The sequence below is a fragment of the Pelobates fuscus genome, chromosome 7 (assembly GCF_036172605.1).
Source record: "Pelobates fuscus isolate aPelFus1 chromosome 7, aPelFus1.pri, whole genome shotgun sequence".
NCBI classification, from domain to species: Eukaryota; Metazoa; Chordata; class Amphibia; order Anura; family Pelobatidae; genus Pelobates; species Pelobates fuscus.
Window position 1 is genome coordinate 18,019,228 of NC_086323.1, and position 17,242 is coordinate 18,036,469.

A 17,242-nucleotide genomic window follows, 5' to 3' on the forward strand; every position below is an offset into this window, starting at 1 on the left:
CTGTGGAGCTCTGTTATACCCTCAGACACATTACTAGGAGTATTATTGCTGTGGACCTCTGTTATACACGCAGACACATTACTGGGAGTATTATTGCTGTGGAGCTCTGTTATACACTCAGACACATTACTGGGAGTATAATTGCTGTGGAGCTCTGTTATACACGCAGACACATTACTGGGAGTATTATTGCTGTGGAGCTCTGTTATACACTCAGACACACAAACAATATGGAGAAAGAGGGACATTAGGATAGAATAGAGGAACAAAGGGATTTGGGCCTAAAATAGGGACTGTCTCTCCTAAATAGGGACACTTGGGAGGAATGTTATCTGTATAATATATCGAAATACAGGAGAAGGTGTCTACACTGTAGCTTAATTTTAAATTAAACGTGGCATTATGCTTTAAATAGAATCATATAATACAATGATTCAGGGCAGAGTGTATTACTGTCCTCATTCACACCCCATGTGTCAGCATCTAGGAACCTTTCTTCCCCGGAACCTTTGTGCACAGCCTCCTGCATCCTCTAAAGGGGGATGCATTTCCGGTTTGTCACGGATGTGGCCGGAAGGCGATGGGAAGATGGCGGCGGCCATGATGCAGATGTCACTGGGTTACCGGGGACTCTTGGCAGTCCGGAGCCGGGGGACGGGCCCGCTGAGCCTGGGATTCGTGTCTCCCCAGCTGCGGGCGTTCTCTGTGCGGAAAGAGCCGGAGCTGGAGGAGAATCCATATTACAAGAAATACCAGGACAGGATCCAGCAACTGCGCCGGTGTGTGTCACAGGAACTCCCCCCCCCAGCCTGACATGGAGAGAGCCTTCCACCCCCCCTCCCCAGACTGAACCTCCCCCCCCACCCAGCCTGAACCCCCCCCCCTCCCCAATCTGAACCTCCCCCCCCCCTCCCCAGCCTGAACCTCCCCCCCCTCCCCAGCCTGAACCTCCCCCCCTCCCCAGTCTGAACCTCCCCCCCCCCTCCCAGCCAGCCTGACAGGGAGGGATCCTCCCCCCCCAGCCAGCCTGACAGGGAGAGATTCCCCCCCCCCCAGCCAGCCTGACAGGGAGAGATTCCCCCCCCCCCCAGCCAGCCTGACAGGGAGAGATTCCCCCCCCCCAGCCAGCCTGACAGGGAGAGATCCTCCCCCCCCAGCCAGCCTGACAGGGAGAGATCCTCCCCCCCAGCCAGCCTGACAGGGAGAGATCCTCCCCCCCCCCAGCCAGCCTGACAGGGAGAGATCCCCCCCCCCCCCAGCCAGCCTGACAGGGAGAGAACCCCCCCAGCCAGCCTGACAGGGATAGAAACCCCCCCCCCCAGCCAGCCTGACAGGGAGAGAACCCCCCCCCCAGCCAGCCTGACAGGGAGAGAACCCCCCCCCCCAGCCAGCCTGACAGGGAGAGAACCCCCCCCAGCCAGCCTGACAGGGAGAGAACCCCCCCCCCCCAGCCAGCCTGACAGGGAGAGAACCCCCCCCCCCCAGCCAGCCTGACAGGGAGAGACCCCCCCCCCCAGCCAGCCTGACAGGGAGAGACCCCCCCCCCCCCAGCCAGCCTGACAGGGAGAGACCCCCCCCCAGCCAGCCTGACAGGGAGAGAACCCCCCCCAGCCAGCCTGACAGGGAGAGAACCCCCCCAGCCAGCCTGACAGGGAGAGAACCCCCCAGCCAGCCTGACAGGGAGAGAACCCCCCCCCCAGCCAGCCTGACAGGGAGAGAACCCCCCCCCCCCCAGCCAGCCTGACAGGGAGAGAACCCCCCCCCCAGCCAGCCTGACAGGGAGAGAACCCCCCCCCAGCCAGCCTGACAGGGAGAGAACCCCCCCCCCCCCCAGCCAGCCTGACAGGGAGAGAACCCCCCCCCCCCAGCCAGCCTGACAGGGAGAGAACCCCCCCCCCCCCAGCCAGCCTGACAGGGAGAGAACCCCCCCCCCAGCCAGCCTGACAGGGAGAGAACCCCCCCCAGCCAGCCTGACAGGGAGAGAACCCCCCCCCCAGCCAGCCTGACAGGGAGAGAACCCCCCCCCCAGCCAGCCTGACAGGGAGAGAACCCCCCCCCCCAGCCAGCCTGACAGGGAGAGAACCCCCCCCCCCAGCCAGCCTGACAGGGAGAGAACCCCCCCCCCCAGCCAGCCTGACAGGGAGAGAACCCCCCCCCCCAGCCAGCCTGACAGGGAGAGAACCCCCCCCCCAGCCAGCCTGACAGGGAGAGAACCCCCCCCAGCCAGCCTGACAGGGAGAGAACCTCCCCCCCAGCCTTAACCTCCCCCCCCAGCCTTAACCTCCCCCCCCAGCCTTAACCTCCCCCCCCAGCCTTAACCTCCCCCCCCAGCCTTAACCTCCCCCCCCAGCCTTAACCTCCCCCCCAGCCTTAACCTCCCCCCCAGCCTTAACCTCCCCCCCCCCAGCCTTAACCTCCCCCCCCAGCCTTAACCTCCCCCCCCCAGCCTTAACCTCCCCCCCAGCCTTAACCTCCCCCCCCCAGCCTTAACCTCCCCCCCCCAGCCTTAACCTCCCCCCCCAGCCTTAACCTCCCCCCCCCAGCCTTAACCTCCCCCCCAGCCTTAACCTCCCCCCCGCCTGATCCTCCCCCCCCGCCTGATCCTCCCCCCCGCCTGATCCTCCCCCCCGCCTGATCCTCCCCCCCCGCCTGATCCTCCCCCCCCGCCTGATCCTCCCCCCCCGCCTGAACCTCCCCCCCGCCTGAACCTCCCTCCTCCCCCCCGCCTGAACCTCCCTCCTCCCCCCCGCCTGAACCTCCCTCCTCCCCCCCGCCTGAACCTCCCTCCTCCCCCCCAGCCTGAACCTCCCTCCTCCCCCCCCAGCCTGAACCTCCCTCCTCCCCCCCCAGCCTGAACCTCCCTCCTCCCCCCCCAGCCTGAACCTCCCTCCTCCCCCCCCAGCCTGAACCTCCCTCCTCCCCCCCAGCCTGAACCTCCCTCCTCCCCCCCCAGCCTGAACCTCCTCCACCCCCCAGCCTGAACCTCCTCCACCCCCAGCCTGAACCTCCTCCACCCCCAGCCTGAACCTCCTCCACCCCCCAGCCTGAACCTCCTCCACCCCCCAGCCTGAACCTCCTCCACCCCCCAGCCTGAACCTCCTCCACCCCCCAGCCTGAACCTCCTCCACCCCCCAGCCTGAACCTCCTCCACCCCCCAGCCTGAACCTCCTCCACCCCCTAGCCTGAACCTCCTCTCCCCCCCAGCCTGAACCTCCTCCCCCCCAGCCTGAACCTCCTCCCCCCCAGCCTGAACCTCCTCCTCCCCCCCCAGCCTGAACCTCCTCCTCCCCCCCCAGCCTGAACCTCCTCCTCCCCCCCCAGCCTGAACCTCCTCCTCCCCCCCCAGCCTGAACCTCCTCCTCCCCCCCCAGCCTGAACCTCCTCCTCCCCCCCCAGCCTGAACCTCCTCCTCCCCCCCCAGCCTGAACCTCCTCCTCCCCCCCCAGCCTGAACCTCCTCCTCCCCCCCCCCAGCCTGAACCTCCTCCTCCCCCCCCCAGCCTGAACCTCCTCCTCCCCCCCCCAGCCTGAACCTCCTCCTCCCCCCCCAGCCTGAACCTCCTCCTCCCCCCCCAGCCTGAACCTCCTCCTCCCCCCCCAGCCTGAACCTCCTCCTCCCCCCCCAGCCTGAACCTCCTCCTCCCCCCCCAGCCTGAACCTCCTCCCCCCCAGCCTGAACCTCCTCCCCCCCAGCCTGAACCTCCTCCCCCCCAACCTGAACCTCCTCCCCCCAGCCTGAACCTCCCCCCCCCGCCTGAACCTCCTCCCCCCGCCTGAACCTCCTCCCCCCGCCTGAACCTCCTCCCCCCGCCTGAACCTCCTCCCCCCGCCTGAACCTCCTTCCCCCCCAGCCTGAACCTCCTTCCCCCCCAGCCTGAACCTCCTTCCCCCCAGCCTGAACCTCCTTCCCCCCCAGCCTGAACCTCCTTCCCCCCCAGCCTGAACCTCCTTCCCCCCCCCAGCCTGAACCTCCTCCTCCCCCCCCCAGCCTGAACCTCCTCCTCCCCCCCCCAGCCTGAACCTCCTCCCCCCCAGCCTGAACCTCCTCCCCCCCAGCCTGAACCTCCTCCCCCCTCCCAGCCTGAACCTCCTCCCCCCTCCCAGCCTGAACCTCCCCCCCAGCCTGAACCTCCCCCCCAGCCTGAACCTCCCCCCCAGCCTGAACCTCCCCCCCAGCCTGAACCTCCCCCCCAGCCTGAACCTCCTCCCCCCCCCAGCCTGAACCTCCTTCCCCCCAGCCTGAACCTCCTCCCCCCCCCAGCCTGAACCTCCTCCCCCCAGCCTGAACCTCACCCCCCCAGCCTGTACCTCCCCCCCAGCCTGTACCTCCCCCCCAGCCTGAACCTCCTCCCCCCCAGCCTGAACCTCCTCCCCCCCCCAGCCTGAACCTCCTCCCCCCCAGCCTGAACCTCCCCCCTCAGCCTGAACCTCCTCCCCCCCAGCCTGAACCTCCTCCCCCCCAGCCTGAACCTCCTCCCCCCACCAGCCTGAACCTCCCCCCCAGCCTGAACCTCCTCCCCCCCCAGCCTGAACCTCCTCCCCCAGCCTGAACCTCCTCCCCCAGCCTGAACCTCCTCCCCCCCCAGCCTGAACCTCCTCCCCCCCCAGCCTGAACCTCCTCCCCCCCAGCCTGAACCTCCTCCCCCCCAGCCTGAACCTCCTCCCCCCCCAGCCTGAACCTCCTCCCCCCCCAGCCTGAACCTCCTCCCCCCCAGCCTGAACCTCCTCCCCCCCCAGCCTGAACCTCCTCCCCCCCAGCCTGAACCTCCTCCCCCCCAGCCTGAACCTCCTCCCCCCCAGCCTGAACCTCCTCCCCCCCAGCCTGAACCTCCTCCCCCCCAGCCTGAACCTCCTCCCCCCCAGCCTGAACCTCCTCCCCCCCAGCCTGAACCTCCCCCCCCAGCCTGAACCTCCCCCCCAGCCTGAACCTCCCCCCAGCCTGAACCTCCCCCCCCAGCCTGTACCTCCCCCCCAGCCTGTACCTCACCCCCCCAGCCTGTACCTCCCCCCCAGCCTGTACCTCCCCCCCCAGCCTGTACCTCCCCCCCAGCCTGTACCTCCCCCCCAGCCTGAACCTCCTCCCCCCCAGCCTGAACCTCCTCCCCCCCAGCCTGAACCTCCTCCCCCCCAGCCTGAACCTCCTCCCCCCCAGCCTGAACCTCCCTCCCCCCCAGCCTGTACCTCCCTCCCCCCCAGCCTGTACCTCCCTCCCCCCCAGCCTGTACCTCCCTCCCCCCCAGCCTGTACCTCCCTCCCCCCCAGCCTGTACCTCCCTCCCCCCCAGCCTGTACCTCCTCCCCCCCAGCCTGAACCTCCTCCTGTCCAGCCTGATCCTCCTCCCCCCCCAGCCTGATCCTCCTCCCCCCCCCAGCCTGAACCTCCTCCCCCCCCAGCCTGAACCTCCTCCCCCTCCCAGCTTGAACCTCCTCCCCCCCCAGCCTGAACCTCCTCCCCCCCCAGCTTGAACCTCCTCCCCCCCCAGCCTGAACCTCCTCCCCCCCAGCCTGAACCTCCTCCCCCCCCAGCCTGAACCTCCTCCCCCCCCAGCCTGAACCTCCTCCCCCCCAGCCTGAACCTCCTCCCCCCCCAGCCTGAACCTCCTCCCCCCCCAGCCTGAACCTCCTCCCCCCCCAGCCTGAACCTCCTCCCCCCCAGCCTGAACCTCCTCCCCCCCCCAGCCTGAACCTCCTCCCCCCCCAGCCTGAACCTCCTCCCCCCCCCCAGCCTGAACCTCCTCCCCCCCCCAGCCTGAACCTCCTCCCCCCCAGCCTGTACCTCCCCCCCCCAGCCTGTACCTCCCCCCCCCCCCCAGCGGGACGTTACTTGATAATCGGTACCGGGTGTTTAGCATTACCTGAAGGGGTTAATACAAAGTACAGTTAGGCGTGTGCCTAAAACCTTGTCTTGAATGTGATGAGGTTTTCTATCTCTGGTTTGATGGATTATAATACGACTATATATTATTTATTTATTTATTTTTTTTAAACCAGTGGTAATTTGTAAGGCTGCTTGTCTAGAGGGCTTTGACTTTCATTATTGGACTTTCCTTTTGTTGTATGTGACGTTTGTAAATAGTGGTCATTGTATCCAGGTCTGTTATCTTTTAATCTGCTGTTAGCCAAGTCAAACATAAAGCTCATTAGAATGTGTTTTGCAATCGTGAAAACAATGTTCCAGATTCATGTGAAAAACACATTGTCTCTATATATGCTTCTCTCTTTGATTGAAGACATAGTGGGATATTTATCAAAGTGTTTCAGAGAAACTGCTATGTTTATAAATGGGTTAATCCAGCCTCTAGTGGCTGTCTCATTGACAGCTGCTAGAGGGCTTCCGCGTTTCTCACTGTGAAAATCACAGTGAGGAGACGCCAGTGTCCATTGGAAAGCATTGATAATGCTTTCCCATGAGACTGGCTGAATGCGCGAGGAGAAGGGGAGGAGAGCTCCCCGCCCGGCGCTGGAGAAAGAGGTAAGTTTAATCCCTTCCTCTCCATCCATCCAGCCCGGCGGGAGGGGGTCCCTGAGGGTGGGGGCACCCTCAGGGCACTATAGTGCCAGGAAAACTAGTGTTTTCCTGGCACTATAGTGGTCTTTTAATCTCTATGAAGAAAGTTCAGTGTCTGCATGCAGAGGGTGGATATACTGATATGTTGTGATGCACACTAGGCTAAACTGAGATAGAAAGCAGCTCTAGCAGCCATCTGAGGAGTGGGCAATGAAGTTATCACTAGGCTGCAATGTAAACACTGCAAATTTTTTTTTTTTTTTTTTTTTAAAGACCGTGTTTACAGCAAAAATCCTGAAGGGTATGATTCTACTCACCAGAACAAATGCAATAAGCTGTACTTGTTCTGGTAACTTTAGTGTCCCTTTAATTTCTAAATGGCAGAGAATTGAGCAGTGAAACTAAAAATGCATGATTTATACAGCAACACTGCTTCATTAAGCTAAAGTTGTTTTGGTGATTATAGTGCCCTTTAACCTTAGGAGACAAATGTTTGAATCAATGCTTAAAAACACCTTTAACCTCAGTGAATACTTACTTCATCTAGTTTTGTGTTTTTAAACAGTTTGTATATATTTTTTTGTACTCTTTACCTTTCTAAACCATAGATCAGACCCTGCTGCTTTTGATGCACGCTTGGACAAGAGGAAAGAAGTAGAAAAACAGCCTCTCGGTTACTCAAAGCAAGCCGAATTTGCCCGTGCGATAGAGGATAAGGTAGCGCTTTGTTTAGAGCATAAATGTGACTGTCCCTCCTAAATAAATATTAGTAGCAACCATGTGGATGAAAATACATGCGTCCCAGACAGTTTTAAGGAACACTATAGGGCAGGCATAGGATACCTTCGGCACTCCCAATTTTTTGGACTACTCCTCCCATGATGCTTTGCCAACATTATGGGTGTAAGAGCCTTATGGGGAGTGTAGTCCACAACATCTGGAGTGCCGAAGGATACCTATCCCTGCTATAGGGTCAGGAACACACAAATGTATTCCTGACCCTATAGTGTTAAAAACACCATCTGGCGCTCCCTAAGTATAGTAAAATCTTTCCTTTATTCCAGTCTGCTGCAGCTGGCTCTGCCCCTGATCTGCCTGCTTGGCTGACCTCATCAGAAGTGGTGATCTGAGCCAATCCCAATGCTTTCCCATAGGAAAGCGTCGGATTGACTGAGAATGTCTAGGAGGCAAATCAGGGCACTATACTGTGGTTCCTTCATGTTGCACCCGGTCTTCTCAGAGCTGGAGAAGCCAGCTGTCAGTTTTGTTCAATATATGAACAGATTCAGTCATTCATTGTCCTCAATCCTCTCCTGTTCATTAAGACCGAATGCAGTGTGGATACCTGACAGAACCCAGGCACGTGATGTCATGAAATTATGTTTTCCAGATTATGCTGGGAGGGCACCTGGGAACTCCTGGCACCACAGCATTATTCCAGGCTACAATGGTTATAGTGTTTGGGATGTTTCTTCCAAAAAAAAAAAAAAAGTCCCAAACCTTCGCTTATTTACTTACCCGTGTTTGCAACAAAAACTACTTCCACTGCATGTTCCGTGCAAAAGCCTCACCATGTTGGCTTCATGCGATATTAAACAACTGATATGTTAAGGGGAATAGGCTGCTTAATTTATAAACATAATGGCGATATTTTTTATTAAAGTGTTTTAATTCTGTCATTATTTTGATTGTATTTATTACAATGTTCTAAGAGTGATCTAAAAACCAAAAAAAAAACAACCCAGAGGATACAGCTATAGATCAACAAAAGCAGAAAATATAATGGTCTGATACAGTATAAAGTGCAGCTAAATGCGCTGGTAGAATTACACTCACAGAATGAAGACTGGTATTATCGCCTTAGGGTGCCTCCCCATGGAATAATGGGTGGCTGAGCCATCACACCAATATTGAAGGCAGGACTCAATATATCATCCAAATAAAGATCTGCTTTATTTCATATAATAAGTATAAAATAAATATGCATACAATAAAAAGCAACAAATGGTCCTGGACCTACAGGTCTAGTTGTATTTGCTGGTACAAGGATACTTTCTGGGATATCCTTGGAGGAAGCTGCACATACTCTTAATAAGATAAGTACTTTTTAACCCCTTAAGGACCAAACTTCTGGAATAAAAGGGAATCATGACATGTCACACATGGCATGTGTCCTTAAGGGGTTAAAACCACACTAGTCACAGATTGGTGAGGGTATGTTTTTTTTTTTTTCTAAAATATATCTTAAAAAAAATGCTAGTTTCTTTTTTTTTTTTTTATAGTAAATTTATATTTTGAAATTTAGCTGTAATTTATAGAAAATAAACACTTCTGTAAAGAAAAAAATAAAGGTGTAGATCCCAAAATGACGTTAGGGCTCCCAAAAAGCAACAGACGAAAAAAATCTGACAGATTGAACAAATTGCGCTACAAACTTGCAGAAAATTGCAAGTACTTTTTGCTAAATATCCCCTTTTGTGTGCTACACATGTTGGTACAAGGAAATACTGCCTCTTTTCAATATAAAATTTATAGGGAAAGTTCTTAAAGGGACACTCCAGGCACCCAGACCACTTCTCCCCTTAACCCTGCAACTGTAAATATTGCAGTTTTCCTTGCAGGGTTAACTCCTCTAGTGGCTGTCTACTGGACAGCCACTAGAGGGCACTTCCTGTTTTATTAAATCAAAAAAGAATGCACACCAAAAAACAATAAGAAATCTCTATCTATATTAAATCACTAATAAGTATACAATACTCATACAGCAGTCAGTGACACAATATAGGCTAAAAATAATAAACAATAATAAATATAAACCGCAATTCACAAGCCTAATCGGGCAGAAACACGAGTCAAATAAACAAACCCCCCAACGCTTGGGCTCATCCTGGTAGCCTTTATCATGGGTGTCTAGGCTTCCTGTTTTATAGCACAGGTTTTTGTGCTATATCGTCGCTGGACGTCCTCACACAATGTTTTCCTATGGAGAGGTCTAATGCGCATGCGTGGCAATTAGGTCTCCCCCGCCAGCGGCCGCGAATGCGCAATTGGTCTCCCCCGCTGGATGACGACGGCGGAGGAGGAGCGTGTGCGGACCCTAAACCAGCGCCGACGGACATCTATCATGTTAAGATATTATGACATAAAATGTTATCTACACATCTATGCAGTCATATAAGTAAGATAATAAGCTATGTATAATCACAATGTTTTGATATCTATGCATTGTCTTAGTCGAAGTACTGATACACTGTATAGAATAGACAAAATATAGTTTAACCACTAATATGGAGAGTTGGTAGCAAGATTATATCACACCTGGTAATAAGGTAATATATAGACATGGCAGTGGGGTGATATTAAGACCCAAAACCATACAGTAACCAACTTCTCTCAAGAAGAAGGATGGCTTATCCATCAGTAAGTAAAATGTAAAAAAATATATATACTTTACTCATATATACTCATTTTTACCCTAGATGGCACAAAGACAATTTGCCAACTACTTCAACAAATAGGAAGGTGTGATACTTGGCAGTGGGAAGATCTAGAGACTTGTTAGTAGCATAATCCAGAGACTTTAATAAGGTAATATATAGACTTCCATTGAGAGAGAGAGACATAATCTCCTGCACAAAGCTTGCCTTAGCTCTCTGCAGGGTCCGTGCAGGGCAGCTCATTGGCTGAGCATGTCAACGGATTCCTCTGCACCACAGGCATTCGCTCAATGCAGAGATCTTCCGGCTCTCATTGAGGCGGTTACCGGCACCTGCCGGACTGCATTTATCATCAAACCATTAGCAAACGGCATGATTACTTAGATTGGGGGGTGCCAGTGCATACCTGGCACCATAACAATAAAACATGCTGTAGTGGTTATGGTGCTTTATGTACGAAGAATAGGTGGTAGCGTATGTAATCCACGCAAGCTGGGTGGGTGCCAGTAAGCTGACAATATCCAGTGGTTTAGGTAAAATAAAGTCAACATAAATAAACATTAAAATGCAGATCATTAATATTGTGTACCTTGACACTCTAAATCAAAATGGCACTCATGTTTATTTTTCTTAATTGTGCAATGACTCCATGCCCGCCTTGCTGGATTAGTATCAAAGAAGTAAAAAAATTATGTCCAGCACTCCTTATTGTGAAAAGATGATCTCCCTTTATTGGCAAACCAGCAAAATTTTAACTGTCTGTCTTTATCAAGCAGTGTGACACTATATATGTTGAACTACATAGCTAGGATGGCAGACAGAGAAACATAGCAAATGTACAGTTCGGAGCATGCAAGGCACTGAGGTATGAGTGCAGTGCTATACGTTTTACTGTCTTGTTATATTGATATAGATTACAAAAAGACGTTATTTTATTTACTACTTCTAGAGTCTCTGTATAGATATGTTTTAAGCTTTTACTTTCTGTGGGTCACAGAGAAACAAATAATTGTGACATTTCAGTGGATGTACAAATGTGTTAGCTACAGTGATTTAATCCACGTCTGTGTGGGATATCAATTAAAGAAAGAAAATTAAACCTCTTAATATAGATTTCCCGCCCCCCAATCTTTATTTATATAGTTTTCAAAAACCTATAACAAAATTCTGATCCACCGTCGACTCCTATACTTGTATAAGAAATAAACATTTGTTTTCATTTTTTGAAGCAATCGTTCAAAATACAAACTAATGGCTATTTTTGTGTGTTCATTTTTAGGTTGGGACAGGTTCGCCCAAAGGATTCACAAAGAACAAGGTGAGTTATGTGCTGCAGCCAGTAGTTGTCCGGCATCAAAACAACTTTTTCTTAAACCCTTAAGGACTCAGGTTCAGTAGTTTAGAATGTATTAACCATAACTGCTTTACTATGCTAAAGTTGTTTTGGTGCCTGTAGTGTCACTTTATTTTTCTAGTTATTCCTTAAAGGATTACTCCGCTGTAGCGGTTATAATGCCAGGAGTACCCTGATCCACTTCCCCGGTATCAGGGCAAACTGACAATGGTTTTCCCACCTACCTCGTCCCTGTTGGGCTCCAGAGCAACAGCTGAACGTTCTCGGCCTACGACTGACTTTGTGTGCAATATATGTTGCACAGAGTAGGCATTAACCAGGAATTTTTTATTTATGCTCTTTTTTTTTTTCATTACATCTCATCTATACATTGTGCTAGCAATTTTGTTAGCAAATCCTTTAGAATTAGAGAAAAACCTAAATAAAAATATATATATATATATATTTTTCTCCCAGCTCTCAGTCAATGCTGAGGCATTTACTGACAATGAAAAACATTTTCCAAGCATCGGAACGGCAGCACATGCGCTGCGCTTTCTATGGAGATTCAAACTCCCTTCCGACACGGGCACACTGGTAACAAAGCCAGCATGCCGACGTTACTGAGGTGGTTTGCCCTGCTTGGGCAAAGGTGAATCAGAGGATGGCCGTGGGTGTTACACAAAGAGTAGAACCCACTAAATGGCTATGGAATGGGGGGAAGGTGAATAAATCTCTATATTTTACATTGAATACATGTATCTTTGTGATTTATAATGTATTCAATGTATGGGAGCATTTCAGGTAAGTTTTCTTTTTTCTCTACAGGTTCACTTTACATTAACAGTTCTGTAATTTCCTTTGGTATAAGAAACCTGAAAGTTCTAAAACATTGGTGTTGCCAGATGTAGGCCCTGCGTGGCACGTCATCTGCCCACAATTAGAAAGTGCTCTGAAATTACTGCGCATGTCAAATTGCAGACTTTGGCATTTGCTATTTTTCAAAATTTTGACGTGAATTTTGACTATTCATTCATCCGTCAGAAAGACAAATGAACGAACCGTAATTACAAAGAACGAACGAAGGTCGAATTTCAGTCATTTGTAGGTCATTATTTACAACAGTGAGCAGCGACTTTAAACTTCCATTATTTACTATTATAAGTATTTTTATTTTTTTTTGCTTGGTATGCATAAAGTTGTCTGAAAGACCTATTTCCGTCATTCAGCTTTCTGGTAGATAGCTCCCTAATACTGTGGGATTTAGGAGGCTATCTACTCAACAGCTGCAAGATGCAGCAGAGGCACAGATCAGAATTTCATTCTTCCGAATTAAATTCCAAACTGAACATAATGACCGAACTTCATCTGAACAAGAATGGAAAAACTGTGGGTATTCGGTTCAGACGAAATTCAATCATTTTTCCGTTGCCCTAGTCTAAATGACAAGATGTTAAGTCACGGTGAATGAAGGAGGGTGAGAATGATGGGAAAACTTTCTTTGACACAGGATATAGAGCTGAGCTAAGCTCCTCATTTGATCAAAGAAAGTTAAACGTACGGAAAATACATAAGACAAAGTAGTACCTACTTTGTCTTCTGTTTTAAAGAAAACTAGATCAGAAATAAATAAAGGAAGAACAGATTCTGAAAGAGGAAGCAATTGGGGAAAAGGTAAGTTTGGCGTGACAATGCCACTGTAAGTTTGTCTGCAAAGCAGTCTATGTGTTATGTTCATAAGCTAACTATGCATCCCATGCTCATAATACATGTAATGCTACTATTTATTCAGTCAAAAAGTGATAGTCACGGAAGAAGTAAAAAGGTCCACTAGGGATCTTTATAACCGTGCTTAACTTGTAAGGAGCACCTGAAGCGAACTAACTGCTCTGAGAATACCTTAAAACTCCAGAGATTTTTTATTTATTTAGTTTTTAAATCTCAAGCAATTGTTTTAGCATGTTCCATAAACACAATGATGTCTAGGCCATGCGGTGCAGAGTTGCTGTTGGATTTCTGTAAATATAAAATGAAAAAATGTACCTGTGTGTGACTGCTGTCAAACGTGACACATCCAGCTGTTAGATATCCCATCATGACACGCAATATTCTATGTGTAAATTTACTGCACAAACGCTTACAACTGTGACAAAGTAATCATATTCCCTCATGTGTTTCAGACACTTAATTCCATTGTAAACGTTGAGCTGATAAAAGACAAGAGCGCAGATGATATTACAGAGGTAAGTTGGAAGTGATTGCCAGAACAGTTCCTCCCATGAGAGGCAATTATTTACATAAATAGACATTTTTATAATGTAATGTAACCAAGAAAAATCTGGAATTACACGTTTTGTTTCCTACCTCACTGTAGGCTTTTCCGACCACTGAACCAAAACAAATTGTCATAATTTCACAAGAGCATTATTGTGGTTTCATTGAGATGAGTTTATTATGGATCCAATGTCGGTATTATGTTTGCATTCCACCGATGTGAACTACTTTACATGGCTTATGTAAAAAGAGCTTTCAGAATGAATATACCATTGGTTTCCATGGTGATTGCTTCACATTTAGAATGTTGCCCCAAAATGAACTATTATACATAACCCCCACAGCAATTTTAACCCATTGAGTGGCCTACAGCTGACAGATGTTGATATCAGAGATGCTTGTTTTTTAGGATACATTTGTGATTGGTATATTGTTAAGTTGTTCTCGGTTGTTTGCTTTAAATAAAACTTGTCTCACCATGGCAGCAATGACAGTCACCACTGTCCGTTCTTATCAGTTTAAAACATACATTTCACCAGCTAGGCAATACATTGCTAATAAAATTCTAAATTTCTCAAGAAATATGCAGCTATTTTTTCTTCATTCAGTTGAAATGTAATGTTATATTTACCTTGGTGAAAACACGTTATCAGTGTACACGTTATCATGTGTAAGTTATTTGCTATTGCAATGATACATTATTAGCTACATATAGTCTTGGCTATTATCTGAAAGACGCTCTGTCTGCAGTTAATGCATCAGTCGCTGGCATATAAAGCTGAGCGTTGCACTCTTTTTAGTTCAGCCCATCTAATTGCCATTTTACAAACATTGCTGGCATCCCTATGTTTTATATATGATTCAACGGATTTAAATGCTTTAAAAGCTGTTTTTTTATTTGTGTTTGGTTTGTTTTGACTGCTGATCTGTTTTCTAAACCAAATTGATACAGATTTAGGGAACACAAACAAACAAAAATACAGTTTTTACATTTTACAAGGCTACTTAAAATCACCTATCTTAGCAAACAGATATGGGGATTCAGTTCCACCATATGGCCATATTGTGTTAAGTCCACCACTACGTCACAGTACTCCAATATCAGTGGCTTCTACACTAATCTTAACATGGGAGATAAACATGCTAACTGCAATACTTACTGCTTATGCTGCTTCCACAGAGACTCTTCAAATTTATGCTTTCTTATGGCCATCTCCATAGTGGTTCCTCTTGTGGAAGATTTAGCTTTTGGACGTCACAATCCATTTCAAGTAATCACATTTTCTATAGGATATATTTTAGCAGTGAATCCATTCAAACCTGGTCATGCATGGATAGATGTCTATGATATTGGGAGGGTGTCTTTAATCAATAGTATGATTGTGGATAAGAATCACTTCTTATCAGCATTAATTATCTTCCATTTCATTAAATTAATTTAGGACTATAACTTTCCGTCCCTTATTTCAAGTCATATAAATATATAGCTTATTGTTATAGGTTTTTGAAAATTTTGCAAATAAAGATTGAATTAAAAAAAATATATAAATTTTTAGAGGTAAAATTGTCTTTAACGATATCACGCATAGACATGCTCACTGTAGCCAACACATCTGTACATCCACTGAAATGTCCTTAAAAATCTTGTCAAATATTTGCTGACATTCTCCTCAGCGACTGCCACACTTCCTATTTGCTGGTGAAAGTTTGCGTACAGCGCTGTGGAATCTGTTGGTGTTTTATAATGATAAATAATAATAATGGGATGAAATATGCACCTTTTTAGTCATTTGTATGCTCCAAACAAAAAAAATGAGGCTCAATCTAGATTTTGGATGCAATGAAACAAATATACATTTACTTTGCATCAAATTTAGTATTTGGAAATAAATATTTCATAATCTCTTTATTGTTACAGATTTGGAAGCAGTATTTTTCTACACAAGATACGGTGTATGCAGTCATACCTGTAAGTATTACTTTCACTGGAAATACACAAAGACTTCAACATAAAAACAGTCGGTCATTCAGAATCTACTAGCTGCCGTGAGCTGTGGCTATTAACAGTAGCCGGTAGTTAGCGGCTATTAATGGCTATTTTTTTTTTCTCTTACAGTACTCACATACTGTGTCTTTAATGTGCAATGAATATGTCTAGTAATTAGTGTAGCATGCTTTGGTCTTCTTCTGAATCACATTTTCATTTTCATAAGTAGTTATCGGTGGGTCAGGAAGTCGCCTATATTAATAAATATTTAGTGTAGCCATGCCCCTGGAATTATTGTCCTCATTGACCGCTTGCAATGTTGAGTAGTATGCTTTAAAGAGAACAGTAATTCTATGAAATACAATATTTTGTTTAAAAGAGAAAAAAGAAACACACATTTAAACCATCAATAGTGATTTATGGTTCATTTGCATCCATCCCACAACCTGATCCTTGGGGTTCTCGAGATTAAATCTTTATTATTGGGGTTTATTATGTCTCAAGAACTACTCAATGGCATGCATAGAACACACTCATGTGCACACTAGTGTACCCACTAGGTGGCACTCTTCAACAAAGAAAAAACAAAACTACTACTAGTGTTAGTATTCAAGAGTTACATAAAGCACTGTAACCACTTCAGTGATTTGAAGTGGTCATGGTGCCTGGAGTCTGTACATGCAGCGTTATTCTTTGAAGCGCTGCACAGTTGGAAATTAACCCCTCTGCTGCCGGAAGGTGTAACAAGAGTGCTGTACTGGTCAGTTCTGTGAAACCTTCATTGCACAGAACACTAGTCACTGGCTGAGAACGGTCAGCTGATGCACTATTCCAAATCCCTATGCATATTTAACTAATAGAGGTTTTTTGTTTTACTGCAATGGCCATAGGATGTAAGCCCACCTGCCACATCAAGGTAAAAATAAGTCCGAGCAATTTTAGTAAATTGTTATCCGTAAAAACAGCTACTAAAGGGTTTAACCAGAAAAAAAAAATACTTTTGTAAGTGTCAGGGGCACGCAAGCACTTGTGGAATACATAAGCTATAAAACGGTTTATACATTTTATGGATGGCTGCTAAATAAATAACTTGTATTAATGCCCAGTAAAGTTAAAGGGTTAATCCAATCATCGTAACCACTACAGCCCTCTGCCAGACTCCCTGGTGGCTACTTCCGGCTCCTGCAGAGGTGCAGAAGCCGGGCCGTCAACGTAAAAAAAAGGTGGTGTGCTCAGACTCCCACTACTCCCACTACTATTGGGCGCAAGCAATGACCGTAGTACAAATCAGCCCCAATATATACAATAAAAAACAAATAAACTATTCCAAATCCCTTTACATGAGTTGAAGGAAGTAAGGTGAATTGTTTGTGTAGGACCCACCTGAGAGGTTTCCCTTGAAGTAGCAGGTGGGCTTACACCTAATGGCCATTGGAGTAAAACAAAAAAACTCCAGTTTTGACTAGTGCACAGAACTCTTTTTTTCCTTGTTTTTTTTATTGAATGTATTGGGGCTGCTGTGTACAACGGTCATTGCTACCGCCCAGGAGTAGTGGGAGTCTAAACACAGGACTTATTTTTGTGTATGTTGACGGATCGGCTTCTGCAGCTCTGCAGGAGCTGGAAGTAGTCACCAGGGAGCCTGGCAGAGGGATGTAGTGACTATGATTATTGAATTAACCATTTACCCTTACAGAGCATTAAT

At 48.3% G+C, this 17,242-nt stretch overlaps 1 protein-coding gene across 1 annotated transcript in view; it reads left to right on the forward strand.

Annotated features, from left to right (window-relative positions):
• The first annotated feature begins 531 nt into the window (after window positions 1-531).
• The window catches only part of ATPAF1 (ATP synthase mitochondrial F1 complex assembly factor 1), a 43,536-nt gene continuing 26,825 nt past the window's right edge, over window positions 532-17,242 (forward strand). Inside the window, exons 1-5 of the mRNA XM_063427180.1 lie at window positions 532-779; window positions 7,115-7,223; window positions 11,223-11,261; window positions 13,457-13,519; window positions 15,469-15,519. Coding sequence (XP_063283250.1) covers window positions 565-779; window positions 7,115-7,223; window positions 11,223-11,261; window positions 13,457-13,519; window positions 15,469-15,519 — 477 coding nt within the window. The 5' untranslated portion in view covers window positions 532-564. The remainder of the gene's footprint in view (window positions 780-7,114; window positions 7,224-11,222; window positions 11,262-13,456; window positions 13,520-15,468; window positions 15,520-17,242) is intronic.